This window comes from Equus asinus, chromosome 8, assembly GCF_041296235.1.
Source record: "Equus asinus isolate D_3611 breed Donkey chromosome 8, EquAss-T2T_v2, whole genome shotgun sequence".
NCBI lineage: Eukaryota > Metazoa > Chordata > Mammalia > Perissodactyla > Equidae > Equus > Equus asinus.
Window position 1 is genome coordinate 25,973,551 of NC_091797.1, and position 13,636 is coordinate 25,987,186.

The following is a 13,636-nucleotide window of genomic DNA, read 5'->3' on the forward strand; positions in this document are numbered from 1 at the left end:
TATTTCATCTACACATTTCTTTGAAGAAAGTGTTATGTGTATACAGCAATATATCAGAGGATAAATTTTTTGGTGAAATGCCTACAAGATCCTAAGAAGATAGGCAATATGAAAAGATAAGCTTAATTCAACTGAAACTCACCTGTTTTGAAATTCCTGCAGTTCTGCGTTAATTTTTTCAATGTCTACATCTCCCCAAAGCATTTCATAATAACCACTAATATTGCCCATTACAGTATCATACAGTCCATACAGCTTCTGCAGTAAGTTGAGCTCCTTTCTGAGAAACCAAATAATTAAGTCATTACATAATGTATATTTTAAAAATAAATTCCATTATTGGATAGGCAGTATTCATCCAATCGAAGATGTCATATATTAGGAATACAATATCTTACAGACACCAACATGCACACAACCCTGTTGGTTTCCAAACAAAGACTTTATTAAAGTTCCATCAATTAGGTCAAGTTTACAGCTTTCAAATATTCCAGATCATATTATGACTCGACATTAACAAATGGCTTGATTATTATCACCATACCAATCACTGCAAACAACGTGACCAAAACTTGTTAATAAGATCAAAGCTAAGGCTAAAGTTTTACTTGATTTTTTTCTTTCAAAGGCAAGATAGATTTTTACAAGAATGCCTGCCTTTAAGTATAACTTTAAACATCACTTTCCTACCAAAAGCTTTCTCCCATGTGCCCAAATAAAGTTATATCCAAAACGAGAATAAAAGGAAGGATTCCAGGTCCAAGCAAAGGAAAAGTTCCTCATTGTGTGAAACACCAAAAATTGACCACTCAACAAACTTTGTGCATCTCCCAGGAATTCCTCAACCCCAAGCACATCATGAGGGGCCACTGGACCCAATTTAAGTTTTTGAGTTTATTTCTTGAGTAGTTCTAACTATTGGCAAGGATTGATATTCACAACTTTCATTATTTATTATAGATAATCCAGAGACCAAAGATATTGCTTATGTTTTTAATGGAGTAAAACTCATTCTATCTTGCAATTACCATATGGGTGCACTGAATCCTTTTATAAATCTAAGACACATTCTGGAATCTTAGTTATCTTGCTTTTCCAATTCTTGTTTCATTTTGCTAATTCACCATCCTAGGACCTATTTCATTATTAATCACTGATTATTCCCAACTATGCTGAAAATGACTAAAATAATAAGAAAAGAGAATGATGAAATCTCCTGTAAGGATGAGGCAATAGTGAAAAAAATAACCACTCTTGCATCATCCTTCAGGTTTCTTGTTGTGTTGCCCAAAGTAGTGCATCACCTTTCAAGAAAGTATAAAGAAAGAACTCTGGAGACAACATTTTTGTAGTCTTTGGATTTTTGTTTATTTGGCTTTCACTTAATACAATTAAGAATTCAGAATTTTTTCATTTTCCACATAAAACAGTAAAGAGAAGAAAATTGACAAAGGCAGGTGCTTCCCACATACTAGACAGAAAAGAGACAGACAGCAGCGTTCTAGACTAATTTTGATAGTGAAACTGATTGTGTAAGTGAAATCTCAGACTATGAGTCTTTAGATGAGAATAACCTAGATGAATTTTATTAAACTCAGTCATTGATGAGTGAACAGTATATTTCAGTAGAGGCCAGGGCTTCATCATGCAATAGCTTACAACAGATCCTAGACTATCCCACTTTGTGAAAAAGATAAGTGATAGTGTTCTCTCATTACTTATGATGTTTGAGGAGGTTTTGTTTGATGCATTCCATAGTAGACAAATGTTGGAGGCAGATGTGTGTTCAAAGGAAATAGATGATGCAGAAATGAAAAAATTCATTGATCGTTCAAATCTAAAAATAAAGATTTTTGTATTTATAGTGCAAAGAAGATGGTGATCATCTCTTCAACAAAATCACGAGTGTCCAAGTTTTCAACAGTCTTGAGTTTGTGCATTGTTAAATGCAAGTGCAAGAAAAAGCAGAAGATAAGCTAGAAGCTGTTGCAGATGGATTTGATATCTGGAATCAGTGTTTACAGGATGGGTGTGTTCCAGGTTCATGCATGGCAACTGATGAGCAGTTGGTTGCATTCAAAAGTCGGTCTCCATTTTGTGTATATATATCTTCAAACCAGGACATTATGGAGTAAAAGTTTGGGTTTTATCTGCTTAAATTCTTATTAATTTTCTAATAAAATTGTTTTTCACCATGCCTTTATTCTTACTTCTGTAAATTATTCATAAATTACTTAAAAGTATAAAAAAATAAAAAGGGTCCACGGGTCCAGATGGTAAATGAGGATGACTACTTTTCCTAGAATACTGAGAGTTAAAATAAAACACTGAGTCTCAGACTGAGGGTGCAAAAGAATTAATGAGAGAGTTTATTAAAATGCAGATTTCCTAGGACCCAATGCCAGAGATTCTGATTCAGTAAGTCAGGGGCAAGGAGCAGATGTCTGCATTTCTAACACAATTGGTCACTGGGTTAAGCTTGGCAAATGACTACTTTAGAAAAAGAATACAAACCATCTACCCTAAATGACTGAAGCATTAATTTATCTTCAGACAATTTCATGTCCATTTTGCCATGATTTTCATGCAATGACTTTAAAAGAAGTTAACATAAAGTTCTTTTCTAAAGCCAAGATCCTAATAAGCTAATACCACTGTTTTAATTTTGCCTTTGTGGAAAGTTATATTTAAAATTCTATTAAAATATACTTGTTTAAATCCTAGATCCATTGTTTAAAATAGATTGTTACTGTTTAAAATCAATTCAGTTCCTTGGCCTTCAATCTCAATGAGTTCTGTGTCTACCCAACGGGGAGGAGCAATAAACACAAACGCAGTAAGAAGGGATTGAGAGCTAAGGATGGCTATTCCTCCAAACAAACAAAGTTATCCAAAATTGCTGTGCTTCTGCACCATCATTGACGCTAACCAAAAATAGCGATAATAAAAAAATAAGGTACAGGCTAAATATAGGCCATGAACACCCAGAATTTCTGCAATGTATTTTCTACTCCTAGAACATTGCTTCTGTATTTGGAGATTGTGTCGCCAAAGGGTCAGGAATAGCCAGGAATAAGGGGACTATTTAAGAGTGTTCCAAGGAAGGCTCTTCTCTGCAGGATAAAAGGTTTAAGGATGGACAGTATTTAATTATTTGCGTGTAACACTTGTACAATTTCTAAACTTACCTAGTTTTGTGTAAAACCTCATAGTCAGTCACAGGCAATCCAAAAAGTTGTTCACCAGATGAATATGTAACAAATTTCCTCCACAGATCATCAAAATTGGCCTAGAAAAAGGTTTTAAAATTGTAGTAAAATATAATTAATTCAGACCCCATTAAATTAGAATTTATGATAATTGGAATAAAAGCCACATTGAGGTTTATTTAATAATATCTGTGAAACGAGGATTTGTGAAGCAAGTTTACACTGATATCAAGCTATCAGAGGAAAAGTTAAGCACTTAGGAAAATTAACTTTCAAGCATTCTAAAAGTATCCATTTTATATAAAATTATTTCTTTACTAAATTAAGTGGTCCCCGGAAGACCTATATTTCAAGTTCCCATAAATACATCTGAAAGCAATAAAATTGCATTTTAAAAAATCTATAATTTAGGCTTTTTCACTAATTTCAACTGGTCAACTCTCCTACAAGTTTCAAATGAGTGAAGCGTTAGTATAATCCATTCAACCCTGTTTTCTCGACAAGCAATAAAGAGTCTATAAAATGAAGGATTCCATTTTAACGCCATTTGAAATAATTCTCACAATTTAAATCAGCAAGGTTAATGCACATGTCTTTTGAATTGGAATTTGAATCTCCTAACTTAGAACGCTAAATATTAACAGTGTTAAAAGCATAAAAGCTAATAGAAATAATCCACCTGTGACAAGACATGAGTGCTCCACATAAACGGTATAATATATCAATAAAGATCGTAAGTTCCCAGCCCTGGAAAATATCTGGCATCAGACCTGACAATGCTCAGCTAGTATTATAGATCTAACAGACCCATTAGCATATTTTACAGGAGCCAAATCAGGAAGATGTGACGACACTGGAGGAACTCAGCTGAATTCTTAGTTCCTAGAGGGCAAGGGCCATATTTTGCATTTTTTACATTCCTTGCTGGCTAGTATAGTGGTTACTCAAAAAAAATTACCGAATGAAGAGCTCATGGGACTATGTGAACATCAGGAAAGGAGAAACGAAAACTTCCAAGTTAACGTACATTCAAATAATGACATTTAAAATCTTGTTAATGTGGTGAAGACCATTGATGGATGCCAATCACTCATGCCTTTTTCCATTTAAGTCCCAAATAATAATTTAAAAAAAGACCTACAGCACCAGCTAAACCAGGAACAAAATAGCAGGTTTGTCGGCAGGCTAGCCGAGTGCCCACTAACTCCGGAAACCAGAGTAAAGCTCCATCAGAGAACACCGCTGGGAGCTGAGGCCCAAGGCAAGGCTCCTGCTTCTTCTCCAGGTCTAGATCTTGGCACTTGCTTCTGAGGAGGCAGAGTGGGCACCTGTTTTTAAAGAGAGATGGGTCTACAAATCTGACCCCAAGTCACATGTGCAGCCAGATGCATGGCAAACATCCTGCTCAGCTCACACCCCTAGGCATAGGCAGAACAGAAGGGGCAAGAAGGCAAGAGAGCGGCCCTACATTGTCTTTTCAATGAAGTGACCACACCCCTGGTAAAAGGGTGGCACACTAAAGTCCCAGTTGCTGACCAATAAATTGTAAACTCCTGAGGGAAAGACAAGGAAATGGGTCTACCTTCAAAATACAGCCAGGCTCCAATCACTTTTCATCAACCCCAATGCCACCACTTTGGTCCAAATTACTATCACCTTTCACTTGGATTACTGCAATAACCTCCTAATTAGTCTCCCTGCTTTTACCCTTCACTGTCTATAATCTGTTCTCAACACAGCAGCCAGGGTGATCCATTGAAAACATCAGTAAGATCATGTCACTCTTCTCCGAGTCAAAGCCGGCAAGGCTGCCACAGTCTGCTTACCTCTCTGGCCTCATTGCTATTGCTCTCTCCTTGCTCATTCTGCTCTAGCCATACCAACCTCCTTATTGCTTCTCACATATGCTCTTACTCAGGGCCTTTGCTCTTGCTCCTCCGGCTGCCTGGAAAGCTGCTCCTCCAGCTATCTGCCTGGCTCATTCTCTCACTTCTCCAGGTCTCTATTCAAATGTCACTTTCTCAAGGAGGCCTTCTCTGGAGACTCTACTTTAAATTGTACCTCCACTTCACATACACACAGCCCAGAACTCTATGCCCTTCCTTGCTTTATTTTATTCCTTGGCACTTATCACCATCCAACATTACTATCTATTTCATTATTCATCTTGCTGTCATTGCTGAGGGTTCCTCCTGGCTCAGCTGGCAGCCACCAGGTGAGCAGGCCAGTCTTAGTCTTGCCTCCTCCAGAGAGGCAGGCCAGGCCTTTCCCTGGGACCCTGGATCCAAACCTGAAGGCTTCAGGAAGCAAAGGATCAGAGCCTCCTCTAGAGTCCAGCATAAAGTGCTGGCAAGGGTGATGAAGGGAGCTGGTTTTAGTCCAAGAATGAGCACCATAGTTCTAGAGAGAGAAGAACCCCGACAATAACCAGGGACTAGACTTTTTGTCTGAGGACATCATACATAAGCAGAAGGCTTGCGCCTACTGCATCCCATGAAAACTCTTGCCAGCACACCCATCCTACTTTATAGAAGTCCACAAGAGCTCCTAGGCTAGACCCACCCTCCCTGGAACCAAGCAGCAGAGACACTGGCCTCTGTGACAGATGATTTCATCTACTTGGCACAAGTTTATTCTACCAAAAATCAGCTGCAATTCCCAGTTGCTCCAATGATCTTGGAGAAATATTTTTCTTATCATGGGATGGATTTTCTATTTTAAAACACTCAAATCAAGGGATATTCCAGTCGGTTATGATGGAAAAAGCCTGAAATACCCCTACCACTCTCAGGAGAACCTGCAGCTTGAGAGATTACATCCAACTTGATTGAAACGTTTTGGCAAAAGGATGCATGGAACCAGCCTGAACCATCCATGGAACATACACATAATGCAACAGGACAAGATTACTGACTCCACTCCTCCATTTATTTGCTTTGAGGTGAAAAACCCAATAACCAAGCGATATGAAGTAAGTTCTAACATATGTAAAGGGATATTTAGAAATACCCACCCAGTATGTTGCAAAACTACAGAAAGCCTTCATATGGCTTGATTTGCTGCCAAATCTGGATTTTCCTAGTAAAGAAGAAACACTAGTTTTTGGACACCAGCTCTGTATCTCCTGGTGGGAGGACCAGGAAGCTGCCTGATTATAAATGGAGGCAGAAATTGGGGCCAGGTGAAGAAAAGAAAACGTGGGAGCAGGAGAGGGAGACGGAACAGAGAGAGATTTTTATTACTGTTATTTTAAGAAGCAAAGACAAACAGTTTTTAAAATGCTGATTGGGAAGATTTAGTAAAGCGGAAGAGTTTAAAAGTAATAGAGAGATAAGGGTCAATCTAAGAAGAGAGAAGGGAGACAGTAGAGAGGTCCCCTGGACAAGAAGGGGGTCACGTCTCTCTGAAATTTACATCACAGACCCGAAATTTCCTCAGTAAATTTGGAGACAAGGTCATCTGTTCAAACAAATCTCAAAAACACTCCTTTTCCCGTATTTGTACTGCAGTAAACAGCTCTCCTTCAGTTATTTGCCCACGTGGGAAACCTGCATCTTTCCCCTCAACCCAGGCTCCAAGCCCATCCAGTGGATAGCTTTAATAAACTCATCATCTGTCCAGTTTTCTTCATTCCAACTGCACCTGCTTGGTCTCAAGCTTTATAATTTCTTGCTTGCATTTCTGCAACTGCCATCAGTCTGACCATCCTCCCTCCAAACCATTCTCCACATTAATGCCAGAGAAATCTTCTAAAAACGTGACTATTTTAAAAATTCAAATCTGACCATATTCCCCGGTGGGAGCCCCCCAGCCCTCATCAGGATGGGTTCTGAGCTCCTTGTCACAGCCTACAACGCCGTCCATGAGTGATCTCTGCCCACTCCGCTGCCCCATTTCCCTCACCATCTTCTTTGCACACTGCACCCCACATTACACTCCTTACATCTCCCCAAATCTCCCTGCTTATCTCCTCATAGCTGGGCCTTTGTACGAGCCCCAAATTCTCCCTAACTTGTTTTTCCTCCTTCTTCCCCTCGTTGACTCTAACTAGTCCTTCATGACACAGCTTAGATGCCTCCTCTTCCAGGAAGCCTTCTCTCCCTGCCCCACCAGCCTCCATCTGGGTTGGGAGCTCCTTACATCTGTTTCCCTAACACAAGTTCTCATACCTAGATCACAGTGTTCACCACAGTTTGGCGATTGTCTATCTAGCTCTCGGTCTCCTTACCATATTTTAGCAGCTTAGAAGTAAGAACCACGTCTTAATCACCTTTCTATCAACAAGACACACAGCAGGCATCTGACAAATTGTTTTTAATGACCGAGAATGCAGGTGGGATAGGGGACATAAAGAGAACATGAACATACAGTACAGCCACTGCAGGAAACAGGACAGAGAATTGCCTGATGCTCCTGAGGGGCTAGCTGACTTAGGAATCCATGAATCTGCAAAACATTAATCCAAATGGGTATGTGATTTTTCTCCAGATGTGCTCAGCAATCCGAGCATAAAAAAAGATGGTGAATGGTTGGCCTGATCCAACAAGTATTGTGTGGTCTGAGGTGGGACAAAGGAGCTGAGAAGGAAGACAAAAAATGGAAACAACCCAAGTACCTATCAATGGATGAATGGATAAAAAAGACGTGGTGTATATATACAATGAAATATTACTCAGCCATAAAAAAGATGAAATCTTACCATCTATGTCAACTGGGATGGACTTTGAGGGTAATAAGCTAAGTGAAATAAGTTAGACAGAGAAAGACAAATGCCATATGATTTACTCACGTGTGAAAGATAAAAACAACAACAATAGCAGAAACATAGACACAGTGAACAGATTGGTGGATGCCAGAGGGGATGTGGGGAGAGGAGAGGGCAAAAGGGGTAAAGGAACACATTTGTACAGTGACAGATGGTAACTAGATTTTTAGGAGTGAAAACAACGTGGTTTATACAGAAGTCAAAATATAACGATGTACACCTGAAATTTAAATAATGTTATAAACCAATGTAACCTCAATAAAACATGAATCAAATAAAAAAATGGATACAGATGGAAGATAGGGAAACCATTTGTCAATATTGAAATTCTTATTTTAATACATTTTATTATTCTATGAATTTTTATCACTTTATATACAAATAAGATGCTTGGAACTAGAATAAGGTACACACTTAAGTTCAAAATTAAAGTCTCATTCTCTAAAGATACAGAGAGATAGTGTGTGGAGAAAAGCATGGAGGGACCCAAGAAAAGGAATCAATTACATTATTTAGCAGATTAGAACATAATTAAAATCTGTATTCATTTTAAATATTAACTTTTCCATGTTAAGGTAAAACATGAATTTTTCCCTAAAATCATTTTAAAAAATAACAATGCATTGTTAATGTAACCAAAAAAAAAAAAAAAAAACAAATGCAGTTCTACCTGAAATATCTGTAGCCTGTTGCTAGCTTCTTGGGGAGGTATATTTGGAACCATGGGTCCTTCCTGTAATGAATTTTAATTCTTAGTCATATATATTTATCAATTTACTTGGTTTATCCATTATTTCATTTTAAATAAATATTTTTAATTTAAATGGTCTAATTTTGTTCTGTACAGGAAGCTTTCATTTATTTTTTATAAAAGCTTTATTGGAATATGTCACATATTGTACGATCCCTCATTTAAAATGTACAACTCAATGGTTTAGTATATTCACAGGGTTGCACAACCATAACCACAATCAGTTCTAGAACATTTGCATCACTCCAACTTCTACTCATTTTTAAAGGATCTCGACATAGGTAATAAAGAATGTGACAAAATTACATGCTGTATGAAGTTTGTACCACTAGAGCTCTGTTTCATTTCATTCATGATTCAAAATGATAATGCTATGGTTGTTGATACAGAGTTCGGAGACGAGACTCCTTTCACTAAATTGTTCAGCCCAAAATGGAAATAGAGATTCACAAGGTTGAATACTTAGAAGAAGCAAAAGGCAGTCTCTGGTGGCCACAAGCCAGAACATAGTTGCAAAAAGGACCCAAGATGGCCTGAACAATCATGAATATTACGGATATGCAAAATAATAGACCAGATTCCCAGTATAGTAGAATGATCGTGCAATCAAATGTTGATTAATCCAATTAAAAGAGATCAGTTTAGTACTTGTGAAAAAGAAAGTGTTATATAAGCAGCATCAAGGGCTTAAATTATCTTATGAATCCAGATCCATTGTGACCACTAAAAGAAAGTAGAATATTCTAGGGGAATATACCCAACTTCTGAGTCTAACTTCAAAGAGGTCAACCATTATAATCATTAGACCGGGTTGAATAGTCTGTGGGACTGACCGAGTATGACATTGATTATTTATTTCCAGCAACCCTTTTGGTTCTCTAAGAATTAGTGAAAAAAAAAATCAGTGGCATAATACCCTGATATTAGGGTATTTCTAGTTTCTTCCAGCCTTCCAACCATTGTATTACACGTTCAACTGTGAGAATTCTGGCCCTGAGAAAGACAGATCCTTTGATTCTTCTACAATCACCAAAGTTGTCGCTCCTTTTAACAGTTAAATCTTCTTTCTTCCTCTACAAAACATGCTTAAAGGACGAGCTAGCCCCTTTTTTGGATAGCTATACACGTGCAAATATAGCCTCTTACATACAAGGTACAGATCACAGTGTCTTTTTCAGGGTTCATCATTTCCATCTCATATAAACATACTCCAGAACACTTTAACATACTGCATGCAAATTCTTAAATTACCGTCTCATATGCTTCCGCAAAGTTCATCACATCCTCACGAAAAACTTCCACGGACTCAAGTAGATTACTTTTAAATTTTGGCTGCACTTGAACTAGTTCATCTTGTACAGAAACCTAGAATAAACAAGAATACTCAACGTGAGAGTGAAAGTACTGCACTTAAATGAAAACTATAATTCTATTCCACCAAGTTTATCATCCCACAGATGTCCTGTATGAACAGAGATGTTTCTGCAATGTTGTTTGTAATAAAAACACAGAAATAAACAAGCCAAATGCACCAACAGGAGCCTCAAATCATTCTAGTTGATGACCCAAGAGGCAAAGCCATCTTCTCTAACTGCAGTTAGACAAAAGGTTTCAGGCTGACCCAGCTCAGGCCACCACTGAGGCCAGGGTAACCGTTATCACTATAGGCCCAGTCTGGGTCACATGCTGTCTTTGGGGCCAGGCCAAGGGCTGGTATTAGCAATCTCTAGTAGGTTCACGTGGTTGCCATGGCTGGAACAGTTCCCTAAAAGAAAGTGGTATTAGTCCAGGTTTAAAAGAAAAAAAGCAAATTTCCTCCACAATGGTCTTCAAAGCTTCTGCTTAAACCTTCAATTATAACAACTGGCACTTAATTCATGCTTACTGTCTGCCAGGATCTTCACCTAGGTTAAGTCTTTTAATCCTCAGAACAACCCTGTGTGGTAAATACAAATATTTTACCCATTTACAGGTAAGAAAACTGAAGCTGAGAGAGAGTATCGTAACTTGCTCAAGGTCCCAGCACCAGTATGACGCAAGGTCAAGATGCAAAACCTGCCGCTGTGGTTTCAGGGCCCCTGCTCTTAATTGCTCTCAGCAATAGCATCTACCTTGTTTGGAACACATACTATTTTAAGCTTAACGGTGATTGTAGCATAGAATTGTTTATTTTACTAAAGGATGGGTCAGTGGGTTTAACACTATCAGTTGAAAAGCTGAAAGATCAACCCACGTGAATTTTTTCCATTGGACAATAACAGAAAGTTGGGCCTCACTGAATCTCAGTGGATGGTTCCCCATCTCCTTCCTAAGACTCACTCTCCTGACCAACCAGCAAGCATTTTTCAAAACAAGCAATTAGTCAACATTTAACATGAATTTAAATAAACATGAGTATTAAAGGGTATTTCATATACATTACCTCAAGCGAGCCTCATAACTGCATATAAAAAAATTCCTAAAATATTCCTAAATGACCACATGAAGAAATTGAGAAACAAAGGTTATTAACTTGCATAAGATCACCCAGTTGGCTGATGGCAGAGATGGAGTCACAAGTCATGACCCCAGTTTCAGCTTTGTGCCCTTGCTACTGTGCCTTGCTTCAATCTTAGTGACAAATCTTTCCATAAACAAGAAATTTTAAACCAACATTAATTTAATTTAATTAGTATTCCATAAAACTTTTCAGTATAATTAAAGAATCTGGACATTCCCTTGGAGTTCACTCTCATGTCTAACTCACAGTGTGTAAATATTTACCAGCTTCAAAAGAGCCTAGAGAGAAACGTGTAGCTATAAAAGCATACATTAAAGGGAAAAAAGATCTTGGGGCCAGCCCACTGGTGTAGTGTTTAAGTTTGCATGCTCTGTTTCGGTGGCCGGGGATTCACGGGTTTGGATCTTGGGTGTGGACCTATACACCGCTTGTCAAGCCATACTGTGGTGGCATCCCACATACAAAATAGAGGAAGATTGGCACAGATGTTAGCTCAGCGACAATCCTCCTCAAGCAAAAAGGGAAAGATTAGCAATGGATGTTAGTTCAGGGCCAATCTTCCTCAAAAAAATCTCAAATCAAATCAGTAACCTGACCATCCACCTTAACAAACTAGGCAAAGAACAAACTAAACTCAAAGCAAGCGGAAGGAAGGAAATAATAAAAAATAAAGCACAAATAAATGATACAGAGAATAGAAAAACAATAGAAAAACTCAGCAAACCAAAAGTTTCTTCTTTGAAAAGGTCAGCAAAATTGACAAACCTTTACCTAGACCAACCAAGAAAAAGGAGAAAGGACTCAAATTACTAAAATTGGGAATAAAAGATGGGACATCACTACCTACCTTACATAAATAAAAAAGATCATAAGGACACAATCAACAGAGTGAATAGGCAACCCATGCAATGGGGGAAAATATTTGCAAATCCTATATCTGATAAAAAGTTAATATCCAGAACATATAAAGAACTCCTACAACTCAACAACTACAAAAACCCAATTTAAAAATAAGCAAAGGATTTGAATAGACATTTCTCAAAAGAAGATATACAAATGTCCAACCAGTATGTGAAAAGATGCTCAACATCACTTATCATTACAGATATACAAATCAAAATCATAATGAGATACCACCTCACCCATTAGGGTGGCTACTATCAAAGAAATGGAAAATAACAAGTGTTGGCGAGGATGTGGAGAAATTGGAACCCTTGTGCAGTATTGGTGGGAATGTAAAATGATACAGCCTCAATGGAAAACAGTATGGTGGTCCTAAAAAATTAAAAATAGCCATTACCTTATGATCCAGCAATTCTATTCCTGAGTATATATCCAAAAATATTGAAAGCAGGGTCTCAAAAAGATATCTGCACACCCATGTTCACAGCAGTATTATTCACAATAGCCAAAAGGTGGAAGCAACTCAAGTGTCCATTGATGGATAAACAAAATGTGGTATATGTATATAGTGGAACATTATTCAGACTTGAAAAGGAAGGAAATTCTAACACATGCTACACCATGGATGAACCTTGAGGACATTATGTTAACTGAAATAAGCCAGTCACAAAAAGACAAATATTGTATGATTCCACTCATATAAGGCACCTAAAGTAGTTAAATTCATAGAGACAGAAAGTAGAATGGTGGTTGCTAGGGCCTGGGGGAAGGGAGAAATGAAGAGTTGTTGTGTAATGAGTATAGAGTTTCAGTTTTGCAAGACAAAAAAGTTCTGGAGAGGGGTTGCAAAGAAATTTGAATATATTTAACACCACTGAACCGTGCACTTAAAAATGATTAAGATAGTAAATTTTATGTTATGCGTATTTTACCACAACTTTAAAAAAAAAAACAGCACAAACCTACAGTAATCAAGACAGTATGGTACTGGCTTGGGGAAGACATATGGATCAACAGAATAGAATTGAGAGTCCAGAAATAAACCCTTACATTTGTGGTTTTCATTATGATTATGATTTTCAACAAGGGTGCCAAGACAATTCGTTGGTGAAAGGATAGTCTTTTCTTTTCAACAAACGGTGTTGAGACTACTGGCTACCCACATGCTTTTGCATGAAGTTGGACCCTAACTCACACCATATACAAAAATTAACTCAAAATGTATCAGACACCTAAATGTAAGGGCTAAAATTATAAAGCTCTCATGAGAAAACATAGTTGTAAATCTTCATGACCCTGGATTAGGCAATTATTTCCTTGATAACAATACCCAAAACACAAGTAACAAAAGAAAAAATAGACAAATTAGACTTCATCAAAATTAAAAACTTGCATGCTTCAAAAGACATCAGGAAGAAAGTGAAATGACAATCCACAGAATGAGAGAAAATATTTACAAATCCTTTGATAAGGGACTTGTATCCAGAATATACAAAGAATTTTTACAA

The 13,636-nt window shown here is 37.7% G+C and overlaps 1 protein-coding gene across 2 annotated transcripts in view; it reads right to left on the bottom strand.

Annotated features, from left to right (window-relative positions):
* DNAH8 (dynein axonemal heavy chain 8) overlaps window positions 1-13,636 on the bottom strand; it is a 263,980-nt gene that overhangs the window by 170,287 nt on the left and 80,057 nt on the right. For both annotated transcript variants that reach the window (XM_070514986.1, XM_070514987.1), the window contains exons 27-30: window positions 9,977-10,090; window positions 8,645-8,707; window positions 3,189-3,289; window positions 143-280 (exon numbers count right to left, since the gene is read on the bottom strand). In XM_070514986.1, the coding sequence (XP_070371087.1) occupies window positions 143-280; window positions 3,189-3,289; window positions 8,645-8,707; window positions 9,977-10,090 (416 nt within the window). The remainder of the gene's footprint in view (window positions 1-142; window positions 281-3,188; window positions 3,290-8,644; window positions 8,708-9,976; window positions 10,091-13,636) is intronic.